This window comes from Bradysia coprophila (assembly GCF_014529535.1).
Source record: "Bradysia coprophila strain Holo2 chromosome IV unlocalized genomic scaffold, BU_Bcop_v1 contig_81, whole genome shotgun sequence".
NCBI lineage: Eukaryota > Metazoa > Arthropoda > Insecta > Diptera > Sciaridae > Bradysia > Bradysia coprophila.
Genome location: NW_023503375.1, coordinates 1564784 through 1584814, shown reverse-complemented (window position 1 = coordinate 1584814; position 20031 = coordinate 1564784). Strand labels below are relative to the sequence as shown.

At 35.3% G+C, this 20031-nt stretch overlaps 1 protein-coding gene and 1 long non-coding RNA gene across 6 annotated transcripts in view; one reads left to right on the top strand and one right to left on the bottom strand.

Moving 5' to 3' along the window:
* Positions 1-20031, top strand: part of LOC119072205 (serine/threonine-protein phosphatase 6 regulatory ankyrin repeat subunit B-like) — a 149812-nt gene that overhangs the window by 201 nt on the left and 129580 nt on the right. For all 5 annotated transcript variants that reach the window (XM_037177375.1, XM_037177378.1, XM_037177374.1 and 2 more), the window contains exons 2-16: positions 45-71; positions 11557-11652; positions 11712-11807; positions 11887-11985; positions 12044-12142; positions 15134-15232; positions 15290-15382; positions 15460-15555; positions 15786-15887; positions 15947-16042; positions 16122-16220; positions 16280-16378; positions 16461-16559; positions 16757-16861; positions 16982-17080. In XM_037177375.1, the coding sequence (XP_037033270.1) occupies positions 45-71; positions 11557-11652; positions 11712-11807; positions 11887-11985; positions 12044-12142; positions 15134-15232; positions 15290-15382; positions 15460-15555; positions 15786-15887; positions 15947-16042; positions 16122-16220; positions 16280-16378; positions 16461-16559; positions 16757-16861; positions 16982-17080 (1404 nt within the window). The remainder of the gene's footprint in view (positions 1-44; positions 72-11556; positions 11653-11711; positions 11808-11886; positions 11986-12043; positions 12143-15133; positions 15233-15289; positions 15383-15459; positions 15556-15785; positions 15888-15946; positions 16043-16121; positions 16221-16279; positions 16379-16460; positions 16560-16756; positions 16862-16981; positions 17081-20031) is intronic.
* Positions 11216-12954, bottom strand: LOC119072223. The gene is made up of 3 exons (XR_005086813.1): positions 12557-12954; positions 11670-11674; positions 11216-11232 (listed from the first exon to the last, which is right to left on the bottom strand). It is a non-coding gene; the product is annotated as an uncharacterized LOC119072223 (long non-coding RNA).

Here is a 20031-nt window from a genome sequence, read left to right as displayed (position 1 = left end):
TCAACCAAATGATGAAATTTTCTTTTCTTATTGTTTATTTACAGAATACAGACCATTTGATAGAAATGGTGGTAAGTCGAAAACTGATAAACAATTTTGCTGTGTTGTTAAGTCTGCGTGCATTATCACCTTTTTTTTTTAAAGTCATAAGCGTTTAGAATATATTATTTAACAGTATTTTACATTAGGGTGTAGCGTTTTGCCAAAAATATTTTGAGGATTCTTTTGAAAAACAGCCAACCGAAATCGGACGCATTTTCCAGTGGACTTTTTTATATGTGCCTTGAAAGGTATTCGTCCCTAGAAGCCAAAACCACTTTCAAAAAAATTCTTCGAAGTTTGTGTGACTGGTGGTGATCAAAAACCGAAAACTTGCACTTTTCTTACCAAAATTTGTCCGGGTATACGAGCTGTACAGGGTCGTGTGGGGTGTCATTAGAAAGGTAATCACATGTACTATTGTGCCGAATAGGGACTTATTGTGTTTAAAATTCATCGACACTGAAATATGTGCAGTTAAAGTTAAACGTCGTACTACACACGGAAAATAAAGTGATATCTCGTATCACGATGAGTAAAAGTACCTCGGCCTCCCGCCCTCGGATACTTTTTCTCATCTGGATACGAGATATCACTTTACTTCCCTTGCATAGTAATGTACTAATGGTCGTTCATGTGACAGGTAATTTAATGTGATTTTGGGCCAAGTAGGGTCTTATGTGGTTTTGATGCATCTACGATGAAATAGAAGTTGACATGTTAAGATGTACATATTTCATCATAGATACATCCAAACTTCATAAGACCCTATTTGGCCCAAAAACACATTAAATCACCTTTCAAATGATACCCCACACAACCATGTACGTTTTGTTTACCTCGAGAAATTTCATTAAGAACAGCGTAAGTCTTCGGTTGAAAACTTCAACTGCACATATTTCAGTGTCACATATAGTAGGCACATATAAAAAAGTCCACTGGAAAATGCGTCCGATTTCGGTTAGCTGTTTTTCAAAAGAATCAGTCTTTGTTTTTAAGGCCTGCGGGTAGGTTCGACCTCGGGTTCGACACACAATGGTCCCCTGATCACGAAAATAGCAAAAAAAAAAAAGAAGTTCGAAGCTCCCTCTGAAAGCCGTTTTTTTTGGTCACAAAGCCATAGTGAGATTAGTTCTGTCGACTATGTAGAAAAAAAATGGTTACGTGTATACAGAGCCTAAAGTAAGGATTTTCGACTGGGGTGCACTTTTCGCTAAAAGGCGCATTTTCTAAACGGAAAAGGCGCATACATTTAACGGAAATGGAGTATATGTTTAAAAAAAGAATATTTTCCCATACACTGAGGTTTCGGTTCTGAAATAGCAAAGTCACATTTCTTTCAGAGTGTATGCCTTCCATTTACCATAGCACCACGACTTTAATGCCCTGTAAACGTCGGTCGAGCGACTCAAATTCCTGTTTGCCTCACAGTCATAAAACACTGACAATAACACTAAGAAAAGTGAAGCTAGAGACAGGGACTAACATAAGGAATCTTGTGGAGGTTGGAAATCAAAAAATATCATTTATTTAAGATCAGAAAAGAAAGAACTGCGAGCGGAGCGAGCGAAAATTTTGCACCACTATTAAATTTCGGTAATGAAAATAATGAAGAATAATAGATGATGGTATGGTATCCAATGGATCATTGTGTTATAAAGCTAATGGAAACAACAATTTTACGAAATGAAGTGTCAGTCGGATACTCAGAATTTCGTGTATTTACTACTGTAAGAATGTATAGTAGGTTTTCAAAAATCTACGACAAATGTAGAATATATTTAAACTTATTTCTACACGGTAACATGAATAAATCTAAACTGATCTTCTATTACCGAGCTCCTGAAGTAGAAGTGCAAGAATTATCTACAGGATAAGTTCGTGAATGGATCCATTATTTTCAAAAGATCTTGTATCTCGTCGACACCATAACTCGAGTAATTTTCAACCGAAGAAATTTTTGTTTCAACTCGCATTGAGAGTTTTAGTTTTAGAGACTACCGTCAGATATTGCAAGTTTCGAGTGTGAAAATGTAAGGGTGAGCGCAGTTTTGATATTAAAGCGAGGTAGAAACCCCAATCATTAATTATCCGTGTTATCTACAATCGGTGTTATCTAATATGCATGGTCTGTGGTCTTTTTCATTTGAATCGTAGTTTGTATTTTTCTCACACTTTGCACTGAATATTTCTGATTGTCAATTGCCCAGGTAGTGCAACAATTTAAAAGCAATTGATTTGAAATAAGCAATCATAATGGTTTTCATTTTTTTCTGGTCTCACAAATATTTCTTTTGAATTATTTTTCTAAATATTTTTTGACAGAAAATAAGAGGCGTCCTCCGCCGGAGGACAGGAAAAGGCGTTGGAGCACCTCAGAGGGCGTCTGGTGCACTTTTCCCCCAACGATGTATGTTATTTTAGGCTCTGCGTGTATATGATAATTACTCGTAGAGAGCGTGGCTTCAATTTTTCATACTTTAAAATTTAAAAAAAAATTGACTCACCGATGAAAAATTTCAAAACGTGCTCCCACCATGAGTTTTTCATAAATTTTTTGGATTTAAAGCTCTCTAAAATTTGTGACTGGAAAGCAATATAGTCGTGTCGTAGCTCTTTTTAAAGGGTTTTTAACGAATATAGACTCGAAGTAAAGTTTCACCGGGTTGCAGATTCGTCGACCTTCTAGTGTGTAGAAAATGGTACGATAAAAACAATATTTTTTTTATTTTTCCTAAAATTTATGCAAAAACGGTGCCGGATTGTTCTTAGTATTGCTGGCGGTAACATAACAGCAATCCTGGCCAATCATTTTCTGCATTTCAGTTGTCACAATTTCATCTCCGTCATATTGTTGTTTTCTTCCTCTTTTCACTAAAATCTTTCCGTTGGCACATGTTTTAACTTTTTTCTCATCAACCGAAATAACGTTAGGCCATTGCCAAGTAGCATTTCATAACCGCTGTTGGAAAATGACTTATTCGTTGCAAACTTTTTCGTTGTCCAACGGTTATGTAACGAATAATTTATGCTCAAAATAACTTATTCGTTATATAACCGTTTCACAACTAATTCGTTATCATTCAATTTTTAACGAATTAGTGGTACAACCGCTAAACGAATAAGTGAATAGATAATTTTTGCCAAAAACTTATTCGTCAATTAACCGTTATGCAACCAATAAGTTGAAGAAATCTCTTTCACTAATTCGTCATAAAACGGTTGAGCAACTAATGCATTTTCAATTTTCAATAATCGTCAGTCGGGACAATTTATCTTTAATTTACTTACTGTGAAAATATTGTGTAGACGCATTTTTTCGAGTGTAACTTATATTAGGAGAAGAAAAAACTTCTCAACTTTCAAGTGTTTTTCATGAATTGTGTAAAAATTGTGCTAATTCGAAAATATTTTTCACGGAAACTTTTTGCAAATATTTTAATCCATTGAAATAAATTACTCTTCTTAGAGTACACGCCCATCTCTGAAAGGTTCCAACCTCATCCCCAAGGTAATCGTTCCAATATTTTATTATTTTTTTAATTCAAAAGATTTGTGTAGCAAAGAATTTCGAAACCTTCGCGCTAATTTGCCCACCAATTTTGCCCACCAATTCTCAGACTATCAAATATTTCGTTTTTCATGTCGGGGACACAATTTTTACGTAATTTTGTTCGTAATTTCCAGTCTATATATAATTCGTCTAAGTTTCATACGATGTCACTATGTGAAACAATGAAATTTGAAGAATATTTGTGCTGAAAATTGTTAATACTTTGTGAATTGTCATATTTTTCTAACTTATTGCCAACTCGTAAATCAACATTTTATTGATCAATTTCACTAGTTTTGTTTGCCGCTGTTGTCGAAGTTAGGTTTCTTATGTTTTGTTAGGTCTCTTGATAGGAGTTAGGGTCGACAACAGTATCTTACAATAAAAGTGAAATTGATGGATAAAACTTTGTTGAATTGGCATTAAGACAATACGGTGCTAATTATCATAGATGTAGAAAAACTAGTGGAAAAACGTGTGACCGACTGAATTGTTGACTAAAATCGAACCGTGAATAAAATAAGATCAATGCACCGTGCCTCTTACTTACTTTACGCACCAAACGATGAATGATAATGAAAAAAAATCAGTTGAATTGCTGTGCATAAATAATGTAAAATGATTTACGAATATTGCACATACAATTTTCCAGATAAAACGTGTTCTTGAAAGTGTAGCTATAAGCTGAAAATAATGATAAACGAAAAAGTTATGAAAAGGTAGTACAACTAATTAGTCAGAGACTTTGCCGAAGAAACAAGTATTCCACCTGCCATACATTTCGAAAAAATTCTAAAACCATAAAATTGAAACACTTTTCTAATTTTGGTCATTTCGCCCGTATTCCACTCCCAAAACTCTGAGACTTTGCCGAAGACAACAATTCTCCATCAGCCATACATTTCGAAAAAAGTCTAAAACCATAAAATTGAAACACTTTTCCAATTTTAGTCATTCCACCCGTATTCTGCTCCCAAAACTCTGAGACTTTGCCGAAGAAACCAATATTCCACCTGCCATACATTTCGAAAAAAGTCTAAAACCATAAAATTGAAACACGTTTTCAATTTTGGTCATTCCGCCCGTATTCTACTCCCAAAACTCTGAGACTTTGCCGAAGAAACCAATATTCCACCTGCCATACGTTTCGAAAAAAGTTTAAAACCATAAAATTGAAACACTTTTCCAATTTTGGTCATTCCGCCCGTATTCCACTCCCAAAACTCTGAGACTTTGCCGAAGACAACAATTCTCCATCAGCCATACATTTCGAAAAAAGTCTAAAACCATAAAATTGAAACAATTTTCCAATTTTGGTCATTTCGCCCGTATTCTACTCCTAAAACTCTGAAACTTTGCCGAAGAAACCAATATTCCACCTGCCATACATTTGGAAAAAAGTCTAAAACCATAAAATTGAAACACACAAAAATTTTCATTGCAAAGCCTCTTAGAAAGCGCAGAACGATGGTCAGTTAAAATTTCAACAGACACAGATGTTCCTGTTAACTACGGCATACCGTCGCATCAATAATAGCATCGAGTATTCTGAATATCAACAGACGATAAATGTGTGACATAAAATTGAATACTTTAGCGCCGCAGGCAAATTTTTTACAATGGAAATTTAGAACTTTTTCTACAAGGGTGAACGGTGACAAAAATTTAAATTTCATACAATGATGACATTAAGATGTAACGAGACCTATTCCAATTTATTTGAGCTTGCGGTTTTATATCGGCTCTTTGTAGGACAAATTGTTAGGATGACAAAATCTTAGATAAAGATTAACAAAATCTTAGATTTTCTTCTAGAGCTCTTGAAGCGATTTTGCTAACCTTGTAGCAAATGATCACCTTTCCATTTATTAATAGCTCGTCACGATATGAACTACGAGCATTAAATGGACCAACCAGCGAAAAATTAAAATTCGGAAATCTGCGAGTCTGAGTGTACTTTCCCCAAGTCTTAAATTGAACACCCATCACTCGATTTTGTGTTTGTTTTCTTTCCGATCCTTAATCTATTATAGAAGATATAATGAAGAGAAAAATGGGTCTGGCTGAGTTTTAGCGTGCCATCGCCTAGGTCTGATTTTCTATGTGGGTGAAGTTAGCACAACCAAGATTTTTTACAATCTCGAGCTAACGCAAGATCACAAATGATGAAATTGTTTTATCTTTTCCAGAAATGACCTATAGTTATTTTGAGTTATACAGTGTGTTCATCTTTAAAAAGCACAATTTTAGAGTAATCAGAGTTTTAAAAGTCATCGATGTTCCCATTCAATTAAATTCTTTCCAGTCTATGATACGTTTTCGTGAAATTTGAATTAGCTAAACGATTTTCAAATTTTGTACCAAAATATTAAAACCTGGAACCACTTAATTGACTGGTAACATCGATGAATTTTTAAACTCTAAAAAAACTCAAATATGTTCCGAACTCAAAAAGAACCCACTGTATTGCTGAGAAATTTTTAAGTCTGTTTCGTAGTTCTAGGCCACTAGAAACGTTCCTGGATGTGGGGTCTGTTTGTGATAACAAAAATCAACTACTCTTATATTTTCGGATTCATTCACTTATGCTTTGTTCTATAACTTAACTTAAATGGAAACCTCAATGGAAAAGGAGTGAAGAATCATGTTCCCGATTAACAGAATGAAAGTAAAACCTTTTTTTATAATGTCACGGCCGTGCAACAGGCATTTGAGTCACCATTCTTAATGTGAATAAAGTTTTCACTGAAATTACGTCAGGAATGGTGACTCAAATGCTTTTTTAGTTTGGACTTTTTTCATGAATCGGGAGCATTATCGCTCTTCTTCTCCTTTGACATCTTTAGATACCTTTTAGAAAAGTTATGGAACAAAGTGTAAGTGAATATCCCAAAAATCTCAGCATAGAAATGGAAACATAAATATATGGGACATTCTCAAGTTAGTTAGAAATAGCGTATATTATGAAGCACTCAGCGGAAGCTGTTGACTAGGCCCGTAGTCTACATCTTCAAATTCACGTTAGCATGCAAATATGAAGAAAAATAATAGACTCATTGTTACCGCAAAACATAGCCAACCTAATTCACTGAATGCTTCAATATGTACGAGACTTGTAACTCAACTAACTTGACCATAACCCATATACGTATACTAAGTATTCTAGGAGTTTTAAATTCTTAGATTTCAGCAGTTAGGGCCGACCATTACTGATCGATGCACACAGATCAGTGAATCCTTTGTACTACCCTGTCATCATTAAAATCTCGAAGCAGACTCTGGGTCCTCATCGCCTAACCCTTAAACGCATTAATCACAGCCCTGGTTATTAACAATCACATAGTCTGTAACTCACACTCACAGTCCGCTCGTTATTGACTTTGTCCAGCCTCACATTTCGCAAGGCTAGCCTGTCCGGGCGTTCAATCCAGGTCTAGTCGTATTTCTATGGAATCCTTTGGTCGTATCCTTTAGATTCATAAATGTGTACGGCTTTCCTGTGGGTTTCCGACCTCATCGCTAGCCTCATACCATAGCCAGCAGTCGACTTAACCTCGCTCTCAACAAACGGTACATAAGGCACAGTATTAGAGTTTACATAGCCTTGTACTAGTGTGAGCCAGTCAATAACCAAATAGCATTGCATAACGTATACCCCTGCGATGAAACAATATTCTAGGAGTTAAAATTGTTAAGGTTGTGTCGACAAATTCTTGTCATTGCTTTCTACTTTCTACAGAAATTCTAATTGTAGTCTGTACTCATGGTCTGATTTGTCGGTTTTGATAGAGTAGAAGAAGTCATTTCAAAGAAAAAATGAATAGTGAGAGATACATAGAATTGAATAAGATATGACTTTTTTAGCCCCGTACGAAGTACGAAAGGGCTTATAGGATTACGATGCCGTGTGTAATTGATGGAATTCGAAGCAGACGGTAAGGGCAAAGTGTTTGCCTATGTTCATAGATGACGAATCCGCAATAAAAATTTGGGCCGTCTGTCCGTCTGTCCGTCTTCATAATCTTCATTTCAATTTACCCTGCCTGTATAATTCACGCTGTAAGTGCGGTCGAAATTCAAAATGGAAAGTGCGGAGGTCTTTTTAACGTAGCGTCATTTTCATACAGTGAAGCGTTGAAATGTATTTTTTGGTTCACTTTTTCATCGAATCGTTCACTTAAAATTCAAATTTTAGGCAGACTTACGGCGTGAATAAAGGCTGAAATCGTTTAAATTATCAAAAATTTATTTTATTATTTCGATCAATTTGGCTGCCCATTTGCTCACTTTACTGAAAGTGACATTTTAATCGAAATGACATCATTTTTGAAATCATATTTCGGAAATGATTCGATTTAGTGTGACGCCATTTTATTATATTTTGATAATGCTTAAACCTATTACAGTTGTGAAATTTAAAGATTTATTTTAAAAATTTGCACTAATTTCCGGCCCGAAGCATGAAAATGGCTATTTCGCTTCCCGAATGAGATGCGAAAGTTTAAAAATTCAACTCTCAGTAAGCCACGACATCACAAGAGGTGCGAAAATACTTTCGCCCACCCCAAACGAAGTTGCGAATGCGAAAGTAAATGACAGCAACAACAGAGTAGCGAAAGTACTTTCGGCTCTCAAACGGAGATGCGCAAGTAAATGACAGTAACAACATGTGTTCCTTCTTGTGTCGTTGTGGTCGCTGTGATTGTTGTGATAGAAAAGAACATTTCCAATAATTTTTTCATGCTTCGGGGCCGAAAATGAGGGCAATTTTTCGAATTTTCTCGGGTTTCCAGCCCTCTGCATGAAAACTTACATGTGCACCTGTTTGGGACGGTTGATTTAAGGCATTTTCGCTTGTAAGCCTCACTTCGTTCGGCCTACAATCCGCGAAATTGCCTAAAATCAATCGTCGAAAACAGGTACACAAATAACCAATGAATTTTTCTTTTACCAGGCGGCTGAGGCCCCCTGGACTCGGTTGAATTTATTTATTTTCGTCCCTTGTGATCCGAAATGTTTCCTCATCAACAGCTGATCGAAAACCAGCTGTTGTTAACTATGCACAACCGCAGAATTTACCGATTGTATTTATTAAAAAAATCCCGGGTGAAAATTAAAGTCTCAAAGGTTTGAAAAACGTAGTCTCACGTCTCAAAAGACAATAGATTTGAGATCGTGAGACTACGTTTTTCGAACTTTTGAGACTTTCATTTTCACCTGGGATAATTGTTAGAATATGAGATTCTACACAGCGGATAAAATAAAAGTCGAAATATGAATTCTCAAATTCAACAATAATTCTGACAAGTTCTTAGAAGGTGGAATTGTACCAAGAATCGATGCAACATTTCCACGCTGAATTGAGATTGCTAATCGTTGGAACATAAAACTCATTGCTCTTTTCTCATGAGTAACTTCAGTGATCTTGCTTCCAATTGCTTGTATTCACGCTGTAAGTGTGCCTAAAATTTGAATTTTAATTCGATGAAAAAGTGAACCAAAAAATACATTTCAACGCTTCCCTGTATGAAAATGACGCTACGTGAGAAAGATCTCCGCACTTTCTATTTTGAATTGCGACCGCACTTACGGCGTGATTTAGTTTAATTGCTTCTTTGCCAAACACACCGGACGTCTATGTGGCGACTGGAATGAAACTAAATTGCTCTCGCAAATCCACGTATTGTTCGTATACTTTTTTCTTTCGTGTGTTTTGCTGCCCAACCTAATTCTTTTGATGTTCGATTTATATAAAATGTTCGATGCAAAAGTATCAGCACAAGTTTAGTCCCATAACAGTGATTTTTCTTTGGCCCAGGGTATAAGCCTTCAGGTTTCTTCACGTCGCGTCTTGAACATCCTGGTGGTTCGTGTCGTGGTAGTGTTCCTGAAGCTTTGGAGCAAGATAAACCATGCCTACCTTATTTGTCTACTTGTGTTCCACATACACATTTTTGGGGCTATTCTATTGGCGAGCTGAGACGTAAGGCGATAGCTACTCTAAATCAGGCCTCTCACACCTCCTTATTTCCTTATCTTTATAAAAAACTCCTTATTCCTCCTTATTTTATTAAAAAATCCTTATTTTCCTTATTTTTCGCAAATTTCATCGACGGAAATCAAAATTAAGATTATTTTTTTTAAATATTTAACACAAAGGACTCTAATAAAAACGTGGTGTCGTAACTCTTGATCGTTTCAACATGACTAGTTTAACATATATTTTTGTGGTTCCACGCCGCCTCTCGGCTCGACTCGAGAGTCTCGAGTAGAACTGTTTGATTTAACATGTAAATCACCCTTAACATTGTCTCAGACAATTCAAACAATTCAAGGTTTTAGCCTTATTTGCACTTACTTCTTTCAAATTTATACTTTTATACTTTCACCAATTTATTGACTAGAAGTTGTACCAATTTGTTATTTTTTTTTCGAAATTCGAACGGGATAACAAACAACAGCTTCGGCAGTTAACGAGATCAAAATCTAATCCAGCAAGTTTTTAAATTTGAGGGTGGGGTCAAGCAAGAATTCACGAATTCAAAAATTTTGTCGCATCGAAAACTGATTGAAACCTGACACCCTACAAAAACGATAGGTACGTCAAAATAAACAGTGATGCGTTTTATTTTGAATTTTTAAGCGCACGTACAGTGATAATTGGTAAAGATAATTTTTGCTAAGAATCTAATTCAAGACTTAAACGCGCCCAAAATATTCAAATTTTCATCGTGATAAAAGTGAATTTTACGATACAACTTTACAAAAACGATATGTCAAAATAAACAATAATGAGTTTTATTTTAAAGTTGAGGCGGACTTCTAATGCTAATTGCTGTATCTTAGAATAATTTCGATTTTTATCGAAAAATTTCTCCTCATTTTTCCTTAACTTCAACTAACAATTTCCTTATTTCTCCTTATTTTTGTGCTAAAACCTCCTTAATTCCTTAATAAGGAGTCCAAATTTAGAGTGAGAGGCCTGCTCTAAATTCGTCGTTGTTTAATTGTGTACCAAGTTGCGGTGATGGTAAAGCTTGAAGCCAAGCACCCGATTCTTCGGATGAATTTGCTAATTAGGGCCTTGTCAATTTTCTCATTCGGCTATGAATGTATTGCTTCCAATTTTTGGATTATTAAACATTTTCCCATGCACTCTGTAAAGGGCGTAAACGACTCCTCAGGTAACTCTCCGAACCTCTGACACCACTGTTCTTCAGCCTCAACTTTTACCAAATCATCTTGTTGGTAAGTTTCGTGTAACAATTGATTTAGCAAAGTAGAGACATTGTACATTGATGAAAGAAAACAAGGTAGAGCTATATCTGAAGCATGTCGTAGTCCGATATCACCTTTCTTAATGGATAAAGATGATTCGATCCAGGCCTTTTCTGTAAGATGTAAATTGAAAAGTAATTCTAATGAATTTTTAAGCACCTCGTCATAATGCTGTTATCCTGAACATTTTTGCCACATAGGTGATCCTCGTAAAAAGAAAATTAAACGAGGTGTCGTAATGGAAAACCGAAGGAGATAATATATATTATACACCTGTTGCCAAGATTGGTATTTTGACGTGTAGAACATTATTGCCCTAGCCGAAGGCGTGGGTCATAATGCCTACACGTCAAAATAACAGTCTGACAATAGGTGCATATCATATTTTATCTGTCGAGAACAGATATATCAAGATAAACAAAAACTCCCTAGAGGGATAAGCTCGAGATTATCGTTCTAGACAGATAATATGCACTTTTTTAGATAATATTCAAATGAAAGATTTTACAATTTAAAGATAAAACATTTCGCCGAGGTTTTTCGATTCTTTTATTTTATTTCCTAAAAGAAATTCGTTTTTAGCACTCATAAAACATAAGCTTTTTTCAACCTTTCGCGGCTGCACGAATTGGCTCGATTGCCATTTCTATTAATTTTATTTATTTATTGCAACAAACGATTTTCAGGCGTTGATGGGGAAATAAACTTGTTCCTTCAAATATTCAGTGGTGAAATCAACAATGAAGGTGGAAATAGCCAATTACACCGTGCTGCCTCATTAAGTAAATTATTTTTCCACTTTCACTTGACTTAAAGACTTTTTCTAACCCTTTGCTCGTAGGTGAGAAAGTGGTGGATTATTTGATCAGAAATGGATCGGATGTAAATGCTTTGAACGTTAAAAAAATATCTCCCCTACAGGTTGCTGCTGATACAGGTAAACTGCACGTTTATTAAGTCAAGAAACTTGTTTTAAAACGATTTTTATTTCGTCATTCTCGTATGATATACTTAAGGTACTGACAAAATCGTTGAAATGCTTGTTAATAATGGAGCTGATGTCAGTATTTCGAATAACGAAGGAATGACTGCATTGCACTTGGCTGCTCGTCGTGGTAAGAAAAGTGTTTTATTTTTGTGTTGTTGCTAGTATAAAACTGACTACGGTTATAGGTTCTGACAAGATTGCAGACATTTTGATTAAGGCTGGAGCAAATGTAAATGCTTTGGACAATGGAAATTTATCTCCCTTACATTTTGCTGCTGATGCAGGTAGACTGGAAGTTTATTAAGCCAAGACACTTATTTCACTCGCTGTGCCCCCCGGAAATCGTTTTCTTTCACGGACACTAACGTAAAAATTCGTTTCAGGTGTTCTTAGCGAGTTATAGTAGATTAAATTGGGCCCTGCGAAAGTCATTCATTACATGATGGATCAATTTGTGATACGAGCGGAACTCACACCCAAGGCTGTATACTTTGGGGAGGTCACGCAGATACAGATACGCGGGTTACACACTACAGTTGATGATAAAATGGCCGATTTCATACAAAAATTCACCTACTCTGATGATTCTCGTCGTCTTGATGATGTGGTGAATTTTTTGTATATGTAAAGTCATCAGAAGTGGTGTGTTCCCGCGTATCTAATAAAATGGCGGTCTGCGTGACCTCCCCAAAGTATACAGCCTTGCTCACACCAATGCGCTTAAACACACACGCGTGAGTTCGCGAGTTCACAAATTGATCCAGAGTTAATGAATTACTAAGCAGGGCCCAATGTATACTGCTTTGTTGCCTGCCCCCTGCGAAAATTCCCCAATAAAAACTAAAAAACAAATACTTCAGAATACAAATGAAATCGTAGCCCGTTTCACGCAAGCAAAAACTTAGAAAACTTAACGAATTTGTTGTCGCGATAAATAATTGAAAAACGATCTAGCATACCGCCTAAATCTTGTCACACGTCGACAAAAAACAGCGATCCTGAAAATATATACATTCATACTGTTTTCTGTAACTACAATAATAGCTATTGTGTTGGTGTCGTGTTGACATTGAATTGTTTGTCGTAGTTTTCATCTAAAGTAGAAGCAAAATAAAATGATCGACTCTGAGTGTATTCAGATTTGAAAGCCAGCATAGTCTTACATACCGCCCATTTGAACTGTTTATATTACATTTGTAATTCAAAGTTTCAACATTTCCAATGTCCACCGCATAAGCTCAACGTCGAAGTACAAACGTGCATGCGCAAGCTCAATACATTGAAAAAACAGTGAGAATGATATATTATACAAGTCGATCGAAAGCTTGTTATTTAGTTCTATACTTGTTTTCAAATCACGATTCGCTAAAAATCTTCTTAATCGATCATTTTAATTTACCCTGCCTTTACAATAAATTTGGATCCAACAAAATTGTTTATTTTTTTTGTTTTGGTCATAAATTTTGCCGTGATGTGAAGTGAATACGTTTAATGTATGCAAAATCATCTAGCGTTTTGTGAAATAAAGTTACAAAAACACAAAATGGTTTGACTGTAAGTGCTTATCAAAAATATCGAAAACATTGCTACAATAAAATGGTCGACACTTTCAGTTTTGTGTTTTAAAATTAGTTTTTTAAAACTTTGAATGTATTTTCTCATGTTATTAGACCCGTACGAAGTACTGGGGTCTTATAGGTTTACGCATACGTTTGTAACACGTCGAATTGGACTCCCTGAGTTAAGGGAAACCTATTGTGGTTGTCTAGAGATGCCAAATCAGTGAAAAAAAAGTCCGTCTGTCTGTCTGTCTGTCTGTCCGTTCTCTAACTTGAGTAAAACATATCCGATTTCTAAAATTCTTTTTTTCCTCGTTTAGTAATGTCAAAAGACAGGCTAAGTTCGAAGATGGGTGATTTCGGAGCGACCTCTCCGGAGCTGAAGCCCAATAAGTGCCTAAGTGTTTTTCGAATATATCTCCGGACATTTAAACGTTACACTTGTCAGTGATACGTCAAATAAAAGGTATTTACAATACCGATCGACAAAAAAAAAGTTTATGGAAATCGGATGACCGACTCGTGAGTTAGATCCCTTGGTGTGAAACAGGTACAGGGCGGCAAGCAGTTTTAGCTTGTAGGTCGGCCACATTTGAACATATTTCGTCTGTTTTAGCTTTATTAGATAGGTATTGACCGTACCAATCAGGGAAAAAAAAGTTTATGAAATTATGTTCTGCTGAGCGTGAGCTAGGTCTCTTGGAGTGAGCTCTTATCTGGCTACTCGGCTGTACAGTGAACGTGGAGTATTTTGTCAATATCTCGAGTAAATTTTGACCGAATTTCATGATTTTTTTTTTTGTTTGAAAGGTATTAACGAATGTAAAGCGTCGATAAAACTTCCGGTCTCCTAACAAAATGGCTGCCGGTGGCCATATTGGATTTTAATAAAAGTGATATAAAGTGGGAAAAATGGTACTTAGACAGTTAACATGGAAATAATTTGTTATGTGTGTGGGGTGTTTCAGGCATTCCAGATATGGACATCTATATATATCTATATTCACCTATATTGAGCTATATACAGGCATATAGAGCTATATAATAGCATATTCATCTGTGAAATGTTTATTTATAGGAAAATATAGGTAAATATAGCGGTATATAGCTGTTTAAATATGAATTTATGAAATTTGACTTCGTACGGGGCTGTCTATATTGCCTCCGGCAATTTATTTGTATATGATAACAAGGCAAAAAGTGGATAATGCAAGTGATTTTAAAGCGCGAATAGCTTTTCAGTAGAGAATGAAGTAAAAGAAAAGAAGAGTTTCACAGTAAAGGCTTTTGATACGAATAGGTGTTTCCTACGGGTCGGCGTTAGCTATGTTTACACATTAAATTCAAGCCACAATCATTGTACAATAATTTATGGTCATCAATAATAAATCAACAAAAATAGTTTTCATTTCCATGTGCAACAAGAAGTTGAAACACCATTGGCCTTTAATGTAAAATGAAACTTTCGCAGGGGACAAAAACGAAAAAAATATGCCCAAATCTACCACCATGTACTGAAACATTTTCGCAGGGGGAAGATTGACATGTACGGTTCAATTTTCGCAGGGAGCAGGCAACAAAACATTATACATGCTAGTTGGGAAATTTGTATTTTGACTTGTGGGATTATAGCCCTGGCCTTCGGCTCGGGCTACAAACCTAGCTTGTAATATTAAAACGATTTTCATTTCTTCATTCTCTTATGATATACTTAAGGTAATGACAGAATCGTTGAAATGCTTATTAATAATGGAGCTGATGCCAGTATTTTGAATAACAATGGACTGACTGCATTGCACTTGGCGGCTCGGCGTGGTAAGGAAAAGTGTTTTTTTTGTGTTGATGCTAGTATAAAACTGACTACGTTTCTAGGTTTTGACAAGATTGCAGACATTTTGAATAAGGCTGGAGCAAATGTAAATGTCAATGATACATTGACGCCTCTATTTTTCACACCTAAAAATGGTATATCTGAAACAAATATCAATATATCAAAACTACCGAAAATTATTAATTATAAAAACCAAACTAAATGTTTTAAGATTCGGTGCCTGTCGCAAATTTGTTGATTCAACGAGCTCAAGTTAATGCCCAAGACAAAGATGGAGATTCAAGTTTAGCTCTTGTCGATGGAGAAGGTAGGTAGTTGGTAGGTTTCTTTGTCGGTTGATCAAGAAGGTGTTTTATTTGGATTTGGATTTTTAAGGGAAGTGTCCGTTTGTCTTCTTTTGAACACTTAAAAAGTCTGCAATATTTAGTATAAAACTAATTACATTTTTATTCTCGTCCGTCGTTTATAGTTAATGTATAAAATAGTGATTAATGAAATTATTTATTTATTGCAACAAACATGACATTTGATTTTCAGACGGTGATGGGGAAATAAACTTGTTTTTTCGTATCTATAGCGATGACAGCGTCAATAAACGTGATGATGGAAATAGCCAATTACACCTTGCTTCCGTATTAAGTAAAATATTTTTCCACTTTCTCTTGACTTTAAGTCTTTTTCTAACCCTTTGCTTGTAGGTGAGAAAGTGGTGGATTATTTGATCAGAAATGGATCGGATGTAAATGCTTTGAACGTTAAAAAAATATCTCCCCTACAGGTTGCTGCTGATACAGGTAAAGTGCACGTTCATTAAGTCAAGAAACTGGTTTTAAAACCATTTTCATTTCTTCATTCTCGTATGATATATTTAAGGTAATGACAAAATCGTTGAAATGCTTGTGAATAATGGAGCTGATGTCAGTATTTCGAATAACAAAGGAATGACAGCATTGCACGTGGCTGCTAGTTGTGGTAAGACAAAGTGTTTTATTTTTGTGTTGATGGTAGTACAAAACTGACTACGTTTCTAGGTTTTGACAAGATTGCAGACATTTTGATTAAGGCTGGAGCAAATGTAAATGCTTTGGACAATGATAAACGGACGCCTCTATTTTTCGCAGCTATAAATGGTAACAAACATGGAAGCAAATATTCATCTATTAAATCCACCGAAAATTTTTTATTTATAAAAACTAAACTAAATGTTTTTAGATTCGGTGCCTGTCGCAAATTTGTTGATTCAAAATGGAGCTCAAGTCAATGCCCAAGACAAAGCAGGAGATTCAATTTTAGCTATTGTCGTTGGAGAAGGTAAGTAGTTGGTAGGTTTTTTAGTCAGTTGATCAAGAAGGTGTTTTTTATTGGATTTTGAAAGGAAGTGTCCGGTCTTCTTTTGAAGTCTGCAAAATTTCGTATAAAATTAATTGCATTTTTATTCTCGTCCGTCGCGTCGTTTATAGTTAATGTATAAAGTAGTGATAAATGAAATTATTATTTTCATCGTTTAGATGGTGAGAGATACGATTTTGCTGAGGTTTTGCTGAATAACGGAGTAGATCCAAACCTTGCTAATAAAAAGAAAAAGGTCCCATTGCATTCCGCAGTAAGACATGGTAATCTAGAGTTTTTTTTTAACTTGCACAAGATTATTAATGTTAACCTATTATTAAACACAACCTATTATTATCAATGTTACGATCGGTTAACTTCTTGTTTCATTCAAAAACAAACAGGAAATGCCAAGATTGTTGAGCTATTGATTCAGAAGGGAGCCAATGTAAACTTTGAGGACGCGGATCAGATGGCACCATTACATTTTGCTGCCGATAATGGTAATTTCCGAAATTTGATATAACAGCATTAACAGAAAATATGTAAAAACGTACCGTTATATGATTGAATGAAATTTATTTCACCGCCAAAAACTTAGTCCTACAGCCACCTCAGAATGATTAGAAAGAAATTATGTGATTCCTTATATTTTTGAGTTCCAACGTTTCCACACATTTTGAACTTAGTACTAGCGTCATCTGTTCGACGCTGATTCACCGAAACAGAACTTTATGTCCACAACGATTCCGCACCAAATTCTAAATTTCTTGACAATTTTTTTTAAACCAATAAATAGTATAAAATCGATAAAATCAAAGAAGAAAATTTGTTTCGGAGCAATCAAACCTTAAACAAAGCCAAATCGGTAGATTTGAGTGATGATCAAAAATTAAATTAGATTTTATGATCTTAAGATCTTACTGAACCTTCATAAAATTTTAACCCTTTTTTTTTGAAATAGTTCAACACTTCTATTAATTTCAAATTTCTCGTAAAACTCTGGAAGGAAGCGAGATAATGCTTGCGTAAGTCGGAAGTATGAAAACACTTTTCACCAGGTAGAAATTTCGTGATTTCGTGCTACTTACACCACTTAATTTAATAAAAAAATATTCACAACTGAACAATTGAAAGTTGTACGATAACACAACAAAATTTAAATAACTTTGAAATAATTTAAATGCACAAAAAGCATTACTTTTGGAAACACCACTAGAGAATCGAAAAATTTCTAAACTATGATACGAATGTCAAAATGTCAACAAAAAAAACAACAATGTATTGAATGCATTCCCCAATTTTCAGAGTGCTCATCATGGAGGGTATAGTACATTTCACGTTACAATTGTAACTCTTACAATTGAACATATTTGAAATGAAACGAAACAAATTTTCGTGAAAGTATTTTAATTATTTTAACGAATGTAAAGAATGTTGATTTGCATTTTCTGCTTGCGATTTTATTTGAACTAGAAGATTTACAAAAATGTTACCATAAAAATTTATGGCACAGTTATAAAAAGGAATCCAAAATTCAAACATCGAAAATTTTCTTTCAAAGACTACACGATTGATTGACAATTGCACAATAAATAAATCAAATGAAAGAAATTATAAAGAAAAAAACAACATTCACGTCATGCATCAAGGTGTTGTACATTGATTTGTAAGGGTATTGACAACACAACACAACTTTTGATGATTTATAATTATTTCGACATTTTGTCCATCAAAATATTAACCAATTAGTTGTAGTCACAGTCATCAAAACAATTTACTTCATATCGAAGCCACATTCTGTTACTTTAGTTTAGTAGAAAAATACAATAAATACACACATGCATGCGTATGCGCAATTTTTACATTGACACTGCCTTGTACATTTTGTAACTTTTCGCAATTCCGGTCTATAATCATCACCTTTCCATGCATCCATTTAATGTCGTTCTGAAGGTATTTATTTCACTGTATTTCTGGACACAGTGCGATATTAACTTTTTTTCGCACGCTAAAGAACCTATTACCTTCAACGAAGGCTAAATTTTTATAAATAAAAATCTTGCATTGACCAGAAATCGAACCCCCGACACCAAAAGGTTTTTGAACACAAAGCAGCGACTATAGCCATCGACTATAGCCATTCGGCTATAGAGTCACACAATTATACCGAACGTATTGTTGAAGCGTATATACTAAGCATTGACTACTCGATTTTATTCAACGCGTCTCTTTACATCACATTGCAATGTGTATTATAATGCAGCCTTCTTGATCGTTCAAATGAATTTCTGTATACACAAGAATTTTGGAACAAAATGTAGGACATGTTTTGCGTTAAAAAGGTGATTATGGCCCGAAATTGCGAAAAACGTTGTATCTACCACGGTAGGTATGCCGGTATTTTTTCGCACACGACGTCTTGTCGACCTCGGCTTCGCCTCGGGTCGACAATCGACATCTAGTGCGAAAAAATACCTTCATACCTACCTTGGTAGATAAATAACTATTTCAGACATGTCAAATGATTAAATGATCATTGTTAGATTTTTAGCGTCCATTTGTTGATGTCGAAAAAATCGGAAATATTATTTTCAATTTTCCTCGATTAGAGATACGTCTGATTTTATACTATTTATTGGTTAAAAAAATTTGTCAAGAAATTTTGAATTTGGTGCCGAATCGTTGTGGACATAAAGATCTGTTTCGGTGAATCAGCGTCGAACAGATGACGCTAGTATTAAGTTCAAAATGTGTGGAAACGTTGGAACTCAAAAATATAAGGAATCACATAATTTCTTTCTAATCATTCTGAGGTGGCTGCATATCACAAACGAGCTCAGATCAATCGGAGCGTGGAGCCCCGTACGAACCCGTATATCTATTGCGTACGTGACCCTAGTGCGTCTGTCGCCCTACTTTGACTGTAGGCCTATTGCACCGTAAACGTAGTTAAAGTAAAATTTGTTGTAACCACAGATGACATAATAAACGTTCGATCAGTGTGAATATCAGACAAGAAGAGAAATACTTTATAGAGTAAACTTATATAGTACTATTTTCAAGTGTCAGACAAGACCTAACTGCTCATATGAACAGTGGAATCTATTAACATCATTCTTACAGCTTCAATAAAATTATTATGAAATCTGTGCATTCTAGAAATTGCGAGTGTTCCTTTCAAATAAACACAAATTTTAAATTGATCTAAAATTTTAATTTACATGCACAGTACACATAGCGGTCTCGGTCGAAGGTAGAGGTGTGCGCCGCCGAGTTCAGCCGGCGCCGAGTGCCGAGTGCCGCCGCCGATACAAAAATATGACATCAGCCGCCGCCAGCCGCCGACTGTTTTCATCGGCTGGACAACAAAATAAGTTTAGGGCATAATTCAACTAAATATCACGATTTTAAATTTCTCCGATGGAGCTTAGCGTTTCTTTGAATGGTAGCA